The sequence below is a fragment of the Erigeron canadensis genome, chromosome 6 (assembly GCF_010389155.1).
Source record: "Erigeron canadensis isolate Cc75 chromosome 6, C_canadensis_v1, whole genome shotgun sequence".
Taxonomy (NCBI): domain Eukaryota; kingdom Viridiplantae; phylum Streptophyta; class Magnoliopsida; order Asterales; family Asteraceae; genus Erigeron; species Erigeron canadensis.
The window spans coordinates 24,671,345-24,683,299 of NC_057766.1; the positions used below are offsets into that span (position 1 = coordinate 24,671,345).

Sequence of the window (11,955 nt, forward strand, 5' to 3'; positions counted from 1 at the left end):
TGGCGAAAGCAATTTGGGATAGCACTTTTAGGTAAATTGAACATAGGGGCAAAGTTGTCTATTTATTTAAATTTCCGTGGATGAATACTTTTATTCAGTGTAAAAATCAAGTCCCTTTCATTTTTCATTCCATCCTTAAATTACACTCAAGAATCCAATTTATTTTGTAATCAATTGCTTTCTTTTTTTTTATTCCTTAATAGAACTCAAGATCATAATGTAAACATTTAATGAACATAGTTGTGTCCAGGGTTTTGTTGGATTGAATCGATTTAAAGATTTTGTGCTTTCTTGAAAGACTGTTTCGGAAATTGGGATTCGTTGATTTGAAAAGTTGGATTTGGATTTTTTTTTTTTTTTTTTTTTAATGATGTGTTTTTAGAAATGCATTCGCTTTCGTCGACCGTGTACATGTACATGTAGGTGGAAGTGACTGAATTGCACAATTGCTTAAACCTGAGTGTGCTTACATATTTACATATCAATATCACAGCTTCTTATTTCAAAAGTACATGATGAAGCTGTAAATACAACCAAAGCAAAAGACTAGTCTCAGTCTTCGAGTAGCCGACCTTATTGTCAATCACCTGAAAAGCATGTAAGGATCAACTACAAAACTACAAGTCCACTTTAACTATTATATGTTCTATTTTGAATAAAAACATTAACTAATCAAAAACTTCCTAAGTACTACTTTGTCCAATTTATCGACTTAATAGAGTACCTGGGTAGCAAATACAAGACTGTTACAATGAGTTTATTTCGTTACTGTTTATGGTTTTCGTGTTCTTCTTGATGATTATTTTCTGTAGCGACTCTCTCCTTGTACTTGGCAAAAGCTGCTGAAAGAGCCGATTTAACGGACAGATTAGGTTCTTTCTTATCACGCTTGCTCGAGCGCCCTGTTTCCTTGTCCTCTTTAGCTTCACTTGGAGTGAAAGCATGTGCAGATGTTTCAACTGCTGAGGGATGCTTGGGAATGGAACGTTTGAAAGGTTCATGGAAAGTGTCGTACAAACGCTTAACCTGGTCAGCCAATAAAGAAAATGATAAACAGTGTTTTAACATATATCAAGACTTTAGATCTAAATGATGCTAGCAAAAGAAAAGACACAACTCCTTCCCCTTATTCCTATAGATAATATAACTATGAGAATATAGAATGCATACTAAATCATTTTTTGTGAAAAACGTGTCAACTTTTGTGGCCATACTAAGAGTGGTTATGAAAATGTCATGTACTGATGACAATTTACAAGAAACAGTCACATTTGAAGATATTACTTATTAATATATACCAGATATAGATATGTCGGTTACTAGATTGCTAAACTAAGCAAGTAAAGTTGGCAATTTCGACCCATTTCACTAATAGAACTGAACTGCGTTATATCTCTAGAGGGTCAAACAAATAATTGAGCTCATAAGAGAATGAGACAAATTGGTCATAAGTTGCCCAAAGTGGATTTTATAGCACATGCCCTAAATTGCTTCATTCATGAATTTAGATAGTTTGTAATGGTAAAGCCTGTGATAATTGTATCTAAAACCTTAATTATAGGAGTATAAATATAGAAAAAAAAACTCAATACAACAGGGTATTGAGGGCCAACCTGACCCAAAACACAAAAATGACACACTTAATAAATGTTGCAGAACGTGGGCAACCTGAACATTTTAGATCAACAAATGGGTTTTTGGACCACAAAGTTAATGTCTCTAACTTTAGGGGAAGACTAAGAAGAGAGGAAAAAAATCACAATGCAGAGATAGGTGAAGGGATATACTTTACGCTCCCCAATGCCAGGGCAACGAGCTAGATCCTCCATTGATGCGTCCATAATATGAGAAAGAGACTGCATAAGAATGAAGATAAATTGATAGTTATTTGAATGATCCCCATTACAACCATATGATTATCTGACTTTATATTCTTTCAGTTGCAACAGTAACCTTAAATACACACATCCAAACACCCCCTATATTCCCAAGATTAGAAATGAGTGGCAGATGAAGTACCCCAAATGTAGAACCAAGAGTAACCACATCGGTCTTGTTGACATGTCGAACAGATGTTAAAGCATGTGATAGCTGCAATAGAAATTCATTAGTGCAGTAAATGGGAAAGAAAATCTTGAATAGTACTCCAATTCCTTGACTACAATAGAATCTTTCATACCAAATAAATCCCTTACTGATAAATACACAAGCTATAAAAATTCTTAATTGGAAGAAATTTTCAATAAACCCAAGCACCTATAGTCCTATACCCGCGATAAATAGTCTGTATCCATTTGGCCTTGAATGAGATCTGCAGGCTTATTTTCATAAACTTTGATTGTCTCCAAATAGCGACCACACTCTTCCAAGCTGAAAAAACAAGAAACGAATTTTCTAAGTTTTCTAAAATAATTAGGATACGTTAACTAGAGGTTTGAGACTCCGACCTAGTTATAGGCTATAGCCTTATAGGTAGGTTCAGGTTGTGTTTGATCTCTAGAGGATCAACCAGTTAAGATAAAAATAACTCAACTAAACACATCAAAGTATGTGTACATATTTAATGCATAAAACTCCTAATTAATTTTAACAAAAAATAACATAACTGATGTTATGATATACTTTCATGATCCTATTAGACACATTGATTACTTATAAACAAATTCAAATACTTAATACGTGTCGCAAGTCCAACCAGCTTGACCAGTCGAGACCTGTGCTGCTAATTAACCATTTTAAGAAAACCCAGGATGACTCCCCTTCCAAACCCCCTGAAAGGCCATTTTGCCACCTCTCTTTAAATCTTTGACAATTTTGTAATTGATCTCTACTAAAAGAAACAACGATAAACAAGACAGTGACCCTCATTTTATAGTAAAGCTGTGAAGGTTTTCTGTGGCAAGTGCATCAAGCAAAAAACTGGAAGAATAACAGAATGTTATTCATTGCCCCCCATAATCATTAGAACATACAAAATTCAAGTTTAATGCAACCTTAAATTATAACTAACAGATACTTTATGGTTATTATCACAAGAAAAAAAAACTAAAAAAATTAAGAGCTCCAGATTTATTCATTTAAGAAAAATACCTCCAACCACACAAAAGAGTGCAGTCATGAAGCAGAGCTGTTCTTGTGACTTCCAACAATGGCTTGACAACATCTTCCTGAAACATAAGACAGCAAAAGCAGGTGAGAAATAACTGTCAATATGATTAACGTTCTTTCAAGTTGTTCCCCTAGTTCAAGATTGAACATCTATCTTAGCTAATGTGCTTTTTGTTCAAGTGCAAAACTGTAAAGACATGTAAAAGTATAGTGACAGCTGACAACTTCATCAAACTTTGCCATATAAATTTTCAGAGATTGATAAATTGCAACAATTTATTTCAAAAACATTGAAGACAGATATATAATTGCAAATATCTGGATCTTACAACATCGACGTGGCATAAAACAACACGAAGCTTGAAGTTTTTCCCCAATTCCCTTATTCGGTAATACAGGTAGTCTGGGTGAAGTAGGTGATACCTAAGGCTGCATTAAAAACGTCACAACGTTACGATGAAATTAAAAAAATTAAGATTAAATAGATCAATGTACATCCAGCTAGTCTTTGCTAGTAATTATACATCACAAACCTTAGATAAAGAGCACATGAATTTTGCCCCAACATATAGTCACAGACGACATCTGCAAAAGCCCATCTCACATTTCTTATATGTTTCAGCAAAGGATTTCCCTTCTGCATTAAACAACACAACAAGATAAGTACCGGATAACAATTACACGAAAAGTTAGCTAATACGTTTGTTCTCGATCAAATATGAACAACTTGCATGCCATTTCTTTATATATGAGAAACGATATTTAGGCAACATAAACAATCACCGTCATCTTTTGGCGCCACATTCAGTTTCCTCAATCTCATTTGTATCTATAACGCTAAAACCTACAAGTTTGATCCCTTCGTTCCCACTAACGAACTGTGCGTTGTCATACTTACAATTACAAACTGGTTTTCAAACGCAAAACTAACTTAGAGTATGTTGAACATGTAATACAAAAGATTGTCTTGTCTTATTGTAGTAAGGTAAATTTTCCTATACTTCAAATAAGTTCTCACCAAATTTTGTACCAAAGCAACCGCGAAGTAGAGTTTGTGACCATTAGTTTTGCTACAAAACTACAAAAGGAACCTTCTTTTTGGTTTATGGAATTTGGTAATTGTAATTCTTTCAGAAGATGGTGTTGCCTACCAATTGGGTCATTTTGTAACCGGCATATTGAACATTTTTACACATAGATTTGACACCTTTATATAAAACTACATCGTTTTTAAAGCCGTAACTAAATGACCAAAGTGTACACAAACCATCTTTTAATGACTAATACTACAAAATGAACATTAAGAACAAGCTGAAGCAAAACTGCATTATATTATTTTCAAACCAAAATCGAACAAAATCACTAGATTCACATACATACAATCTCAAATAACTCTTGGAAAAACGAATGCGCCGTTTTGACTGACAAAGAGTGTGCATCCAATTTTCTAATCATTCTTGTATTCATCAAAGATAAGCCATGTATATATACAAAAAAATATATGAAAGTGAAGTACAGGACAGACCTGTCTATGACTAACTTGTATCGCATTACGATTTCGATTTTGCGTAGAAGACGACGTCGAGGAAGACGCAACATTACTACTACTACTTCCACCGCCACCACCAGATTCTTGACTTCCCCTAATATAATAAATAAACATAGTCAACAAACAAAACCCTAAATTTATACAACATATTGTATGTATATATAGAGTGAAATGAAAAGAAAATTAGTACCTAGAAGGTGGGTTTGGAGGGGGGGAATAGAATTCGGAGTTTTTGATGGAATTGAAAGCTTGAGTGAATGATGATGATTCAGAAGGTCTGAAAAGGGATGGAATTGGGGTTGATTGGATTACTTCTTCATATGATGGTATTTTTATCACAAATGATTTCGATTTTGAAGGATTGTTGTTTTCATCATCCTTGGGTTGCATTTTGTTCCTCTTTCTTTCTTCTGTTAAATAAAAAGTCAGTTAGTCAGTCAGTCATTGATTTGTGTTCCTAACTTCCTATATGGCTATATATACTTTTTTTTTTTTTTTTTTTAAACGGGAACTAAAGACAATGTTGGGTGTGAGCCTCCAGCCGGAGCAAGGCGCCATATATCACGTTTCCGTCCGGAACGCCCCAAAATGCCCGGGAACACATGGAACATTGCCCGAGGGGCATTCTGGAGAGAGAAAGAGAAAGGGCGTGCAGAATGGGACGGGTGAAAGGAGGCGTGCCATGTGAGTCTATAAAGGAGTCTCACTATGTAATATTTAACAGTACCCAATCACGTAAAAGAATTGTGGGTCCATAAAGGGAATCCTTATGGGAAGCTTTGCTCCAACAAGGAATACCCTTGATGACTGGACTATCATGTGTCGCGATATGCTCCTAGGACGGGCTTTAAAGGGAAGCTTTGTTCTAGATAGTCTTAATAACTGGCTCAAGAAATATGTGGTACACTTTTTTTAAAACGTGAATTCTTCTTAAGACTTCGTGTCGTGATTCGAAAGAAGGAAATTTAACATACGTTGTTTTAACCGAGTTCGTGCTAGAGAGCTCATTCAAAGTAGAAATGTTTATTTCAAATACCCAATGGGAAAAAGCTCCTACTAATCTGCCCGAAAGCACGACGACTAATAGGGGGTAAACTCTGCCCTTTCAGACTTGCACCTGGGTATACCAAAGTCAAGCCCTCAAAGAAAGATTACATATATCTCAAAATTAGTGGAATAAGGATCGACCTTGGACCTATATGTCACTAAGGAAACTCCAAATCATTACACCAACTATATGTAGTACACTTAACTCCACGTCTCAAAGAGTGAAGGAACCATTGGAGTGGTACGGCTTTATTAGACCAAGATGGTACGACATTTATATTTGAAGAGAGATAGTGCCCGTACGTTGCGGCGATGAGATGGTAGGGGTGATAGGTCAAGTCATAAAGTATGATAGCCAAATGCCTTAGTTGTACGGGATCCGCTCTCGGATTTAAAAATTCGTCGAAAGTATATCGAATGACATCTCTAATGAAAGAGCATTAAATTTTAATAGCACCCATATAATTTTTATAATTTATCAATATACGGTTTTTGAGATAAAAGATTTTGAATGAATTTGAAGAATAAAATGATTATGAAAGAAAGAGAAAAAATGATTGGTTAAGATTTTGTAACATCCCAAAGTTTTTAAGTTAAAGAAATTAACCCCTTTTATAGTTTTGACATTAAAATAATTTCCTAGTTTTTATTTTTGGTTATGAGGTTAATTTAGTTGGAGCTTTAGCGGATATCGGGTAAATTACCCATAAATGTTGAAATGGGTCGTGGCATCACAAGAGAGTGCCAGACTCCCACCTCTTTTCCTTAGTCATCCTCCACTACATCTTTTATCTTCTTCTTCTACCTTCTTCATCCATTGTTTTCATCAAATCTCGTCTTTAATTCAATTCAAGAGTTCTTTCAATATCAACAAAAATAATAATCAATCTTAATCTTAGAAATTAAATTTAGGGTTTGGTGTGTGTGGGGTGGCCAAAAGTTACAAAAAGAAAAGGGGAGGAGGAGAAATTTCCACTTAAAGTGTTGAAATTTATTCTTGAATCCTTAAGGTAATAAACTTTTAACCTAGTTTTGATTACTTTGGGAAATTAGGGTTCTTGAGATACCCAAATTTGAGGGTTTTTGCTAGAATTGAGTCATTATATGTTTTCCCCCAAATTCTTTTATATTATAGTTTGTTATAAACCTTTTGTGAATGGGGCCTAAGAACCCCAAGTATTGATATTGTTTGTGTTGAATTGCTTATATGGATCCATGTATAGCGTTAAAGTACAAAGGTGGGCATGTAGATATGGCATGACGGTGCCATGGGCTACATGTGATATTCCGTTGTGTGTTGCCCTGCTTCGTGTATATAAATATATGCAAGTATATTTACTAAGCATTCGCTTACGTTTTAGATGTTTACCTTTTTATAGGCGGTTCCGGAAGAAGGAACTAAGACTTGTGGAATTGAAGTTTGAAGTTTTAGAAGTGCTTTTGGAAGATCGAAGGTATTGCCATTCTTGAAGGAATGGTATTTTGTAGACACCTAGTTGTCCCACCTAATTATGGCTTTTGACACTCTTGATGTTTTGGTAATTTTGGTTATGGCAAATTTCTGCAAATATGTGTAAGGTTTGGTCTTCTGTTAAATAAAAAGTCAGTCAGTCAGTCTTTGATTTGTGTTCCTAACTTCCTATATGGCTATATATACTTTTTTTTTTTAAACGGCAACTAAGGCTTTCCGGTACAAGGCTTTATAGGGCGTCATTTTTCCAACTTTTTGTTACAAGAAGCCATAAGAAGCCCAATAAAGCTATATACATTGCCCCCAAGGGCGCTATTGGACAAAAAATTGTAGATGGCGTGATAAATAAGACGCTCCTTTCCATGCTTCAAAGATATCAATTGACACATGGCATAAGATATCCCTATAAGGGGCAGCCTTGCTCCTCATAGCCTAAAGACAATGTTGGGTCAAGGCGCCATATATCACGTTTCCGTCCCGGAACGCCCCAGAATGCCCGGGAATACCTGGAACATTGCCGGAGGGGCATTCTGGAGAGAGAATGAGAAAGGGCGTGAAGAATGGGACGGGTGAAAGGAGGCGTGCCATGTGAGTCCATAAAGGAATCTCACTATGTAATATTTAACAGTACCCAATCACGTAAAGGAATTGTGGGTCCATAAAGGGAAGCCTTATAGGAAGCTTTGCTCCAACAATTATTTAAGGAATGCTCCTTGATGACTGGACTATCATGTGTCGCGAGATGCTCCTAGGACGGGCTTTAAAGGGAAGCCTTGTTCCAGATAGTCTTAATAACTAAACATAAGCATATACTCGCCCAATTAGGCTCAAGAAATATGTGGTACACTTTTTTTAAAACGTGAATTCTGCTTAAGACTTCGTGTCGTGATTCGAAAGAAGGAGATCTAACATACGTTGTTTTAACCGAGTTCGCGCTAGAGAGCTCATTCAAAGTAGAAATGTTTATTTCAAATACCCAATGGGAAAAACCCCCTACTAATCTACCCGAAAGCACGACGACTAATAGGGGCTAAACTCTGCCCTTTCAAACTTGCACCTGGGTATACCAAAGTCAAGCCCTCATAGAAAGATTACATATATCTCAAAATTAGTGGAATAAGGATCGAACCTTGGACCTATATGTCACTAAGGAAACTCTAAATCATTACACCAACTATATGTAGTACACTTAACTCCACGTCTCAAAGAGTGAAGGAACCATTGGAGTGGTACGGCTTTATTAGACCAAGATGGTACGACATTTATATTTGAAGAGAGATAGTGCCCGTACGTTGCGGCGATGAGATGGTAGGGGTGATAGGTCAAGTCATAAAGTATGATAGCCAAATGCCTTAGTTGTACGGGATCCGCTCTCGGATTTAAAAATTCGTCGAAAGTATATCGAATGACATCTCTAATGAAAGAACATGAAATTTTAAGAGCACCCATATAATTTTTATATATTATCGATATACGGTTTTTGAGATAAAAGATTTTAAATGAGTTAGAAGAATAAAATGATTTATGGAAGAAAGAAAAAAAATGATTGGTTAAGATTTTGTAACATCCCAAAGTTTTTAAGTTAAAGAAATTAACCCCTTTTATAGTTTTGACATTAAAATAATTTCTTAGTTTTTATTTTTGGTTATGAGGTTAATTTAGTTGGAACTTTAGCGGATATCGGGTAAATTACCCATAAATGTTGAAATGGGTCGTGGCATCACAAGAGAGTGCCAGACTCCCACCTCTTTTCCTTAGTCATCCTCCACTACATCTTTTATCTTCTTCTTCTACCTTCTTCATCCATTGTTTTCATCAAATCTCGTCTTTAATTCAATTCAAGAGTTCTTTCAATATCAACAAAAATAATAATCTTTCCTTAGCTTAGAAATAAATTTAGGGTTTGGTGTGTGTGGGGTGGCCGAAAGTTACAAGAAGAAAAGGGGAGGAGGAGAAATTTCCACTTAAAGTCTTGAAATTTATTCTTGAATCCTTAAGGTAGTAAACTTTTAACCTAGTTTTGATTACTTTGGGAAATTAGGGTTCTTGAGATACTCAAATTTGAGGCTTTTTGTTAGAATTGAGTTATTATATGTTTTCCCCCAAATTCTTTTATATTATAGTTTGTTATAAACCTTTTGTGAATGGGGCCTAAGAACCCCAAGTATTGATATTGTTTGTGTTGAATTGCTTATATGGATCCATGTATAGCGTTAAAGTACAAAGGTGGGCATGTAGATATGGCATGACGGTGCCATAGGCTACATGTGATAGTCCGTTGTGTGTTGCCCTGCTTCGTGTATATAAATATATGCAAGTATATTTACTAAGCATTCGCTTACGTTTTAGATGTTTACCTTTTTATAGGCGGTTCCGAAAGAAAGAACTAAGACTTGTGGGATTGAAGTTTGAAGTTTTAGAAGTGCTTTTGGAAGATCGAAGGTATTGCCATTCTTGAAGGAATGGTATTTTGTAGACACCTAGTTGTCCCACCTCATTATGACTCTTAACACTCTTGACGTTTTGGTAATTTTGGTTATGGCAAATTTCTGCAAATATGTGTAAGGTTTGGTCTTTTGACATCAAAAACAACTATGGTGTTTTGTATAAACGTTAACTTGGATAAACAACCCATTTGGGTAGGTTAATGAATGTATGGTAAGATGGATCTTTGAATTATGTGTGTAATGAAGTTAAAAACTTGTTTGAATCCAGAAATGTTGTTGTTTGAAATTGTGTTTGAGTTTGAGAATTTTGCCAAGTCAAGAAAAGTGTCAAAATGATGATTTTGTTGCCAGGTAAAAAGTTTCGCCGCAACTATTTATAGGTTTAGCGCAACTTTGGTCTTGTCCATTTTTCTGACCTCTAAGGTTCGCCGCAACTAGTCTTGTCCATTTTTCTGACCTCTTAGATTCGCCGCAACTTTGAAGGGGTTCACCGCAACTTTTTCCAGTTCAACACAAAACCCAAATTTTCAAATGACCATAACTTTTAAACCGTGACTCCGTTTTTAACATTTAAGTTATCCACGGAAACGTGTTGGAGTCTACTTTCCAATGGTAATGTCTTTCAAAGACGAAATAATAATTTTGTTATCCAAAAGTTGGCTTAAAGTAATTTGATCAAGCTAAAAACAAATGGTCTTATTTTCGGGTCGAGTCGTTTTAGATTTGAGAGAGATAAAATGAATGGTTGAGATTTTTAAGGTATTATAGGTATGTTAGGTAGAGATGTTTATATTAGTGAATAAAGAAAAGAGGTAATTTAGGTAGTTCAACTTTTGAAAAATGGACAAAATGTTGCCTTGGTTATTTTTCCTTTATTTGTCCTCGATTCTTTGTTTCTACAGGGGTGTCTTCTTGTTCATGTGACCCTTAATTTGAGTCATGGCACATTGACATAAAATCTATATGTCAATATGGAAAACATAACCAAATAATATCCGTTTGCCTCAACCCAAATGTCTACCCCCCTAAAGCCAACAACCAAGTCAACAACATATGCTCATGTCGTTTCAAACCAACTGGTTATACATCACAAGAATATTTCAGAAGAGACGACAGTCTCTCTACAATCTTTCGTCAATGATCATGCACTTGTGCTTTAGACAACTCACTGGAAAAGTATGGTAAGGTGATGAAAGTTCCATGGAACAAGCGGAGCTCAATCGCTTCTATGAGGTTGGAAGCAAGATAGCAAGCATTGAAAGCAATACAAGAAGTCAAGATTTGCGAGGATCATGTGTATGAGGTCATCGACTAATCTTGAAAGAGGGTAGATAGATATTGGAAAGCAACAAGACTACTTATCAAGTTAATAAATTAAAAACAAATTAACAGACGGTACTAACAACGCATTAACAAATCATTTGTTGATTTTAGGACCGCCTCCAGATTCGGCTCTCAAACACAACTCAAGTTCCCAACAAACCTAACTCGCCACTTTTTGTGAAGCAAGGAAATGAACATGAAACGAGGCCATCACACTTTCGAATTCTGAGCACCAGCGAAGTACTTCAAGATCATCAAGTACCTAGTCTATGTTTGTCCAACCAGTGGCCAAAAGGCATTAGGCCATTAGCAACAAAGAGACATTGGATTCAGCAGAAGCTAAACATGTGCTTGAAGAAGGCAAGGGTCAAAGCTCAATAAATTAATGGTATAAAAGCCAACAAAGATGGATAGTTAAATGAACGAGGAAAATAATTGGAGTGGATCAAAGAAGAGTGAATAGCACAATAAAGATAAAGGTCGCAAATCAGACCAGTATTAGGCACCCAAGTTTTGTGGATCAAAGAGTGAATAGCACAAGAGTGAACACCATAATCCTGGATGCTTACAGTTGGCCACATCAGAGCCAGTAGTATCTAGAACCCAAGTTTTACGTCTACTACATTTACACTTTCGACAAATTTTCAGCAATAGAAATCAAGGCTGCAAATTGCAATGGTTCAAATTTCTGAATCATTAAAAGTTTATAAAAACACCATTTTAGGTCCAGTATTTTCAAAACATGAAACATCACCAAGACCATCTCTAGCAATCTCCATTTCTCCGACTCCGTATTGACAGAAATAACAGCATCCTTTGAATATATTTTATATGATCTTTCTTTGAAATTGAAATAAAAATTTTTTTGTCCGAGAGAAATGAAATTATCAGGTGATTCAATTTCAAGTCCATTTTTTAATTTTTAAAAAAATTGAGAGCTGTGTCCTGGGCTATCTGATACAAATCCTAGACCATACCTATTTGATTGAGAATAAAACTATTGCTACCAG

At 35.6% G+C, this 11,955-nt stretch overlaps 1 protein-coding gene across 2 annotated transcripts; it reads right to left on the minus strand.

Moving 5' to 3' along the window:
- Positions 1–430: 430 nt before the first annotated feature.
- Positions 431–5,100, minus strand: LOC122603935 (DNA excision repair protein ERCC-1). 2 transcript variants are annotated; one of them, XM_043776794.1, is made up of 10 exons: positions 4,848–5,100; positions 4,634–4,751; positions 3,642–3,745; positions 3,438–3,537; positions 3,091–3,167; positions 2,271–2,370; positions 2,020–2,091; positions 1,788–1,856; positions 725–1,026; positions 431–587 (listed from the first exon to the last, which is right to left on the minus strand). In XM_043776794.1, exons 1-9 carry the CDS (start codon positions 5,045–5,047, stop codon positions 766–768), a joined length of 1,101 nt encoding a protein of 366 aa, XP_043632729.1. In that variant the 5' UTR covers positions 5,048–5,100; the 3' UTR covers positions 431–587; positions 725–765. The 2 variants fall into 2 exon arrangements, with proteins under 2 accessions (XP_043632729.1, XP_043632727.1); XM_043776792.1 differs by having other exon boundaries at positions 431–1,026.
- Positions 5,101–11,955: the final 6,855 nt, after the last annotated feature.

What these genes read in the sequence shown, in the direction of transcription:
- LOC122603935 (XM_043776794.1), bottom strand. Translation starts at nt 5,047, where the DNA reads ATGCAACCCAAGGATGATGAAAACAACAATCCTTCAAAATCGAAATCA. An exon ending in ATACAGACTATTTATCGCGG is followed by an intron (nt 2,092 to 2,270) that starts GTATAGGACTAT and finishes TTTCTATTGCAG; the next exon opens with CTATCACATGCTTTAACATC. An exon ending in CTGGCATTGGGGAGCGTAAA is followed by an intron (nt 1,027 to 1,787) that starts GTATATCCCTTC and finishes TTGGCTGACCAG; the next exon opens with GTTAAGCGTTTGTACGACAC.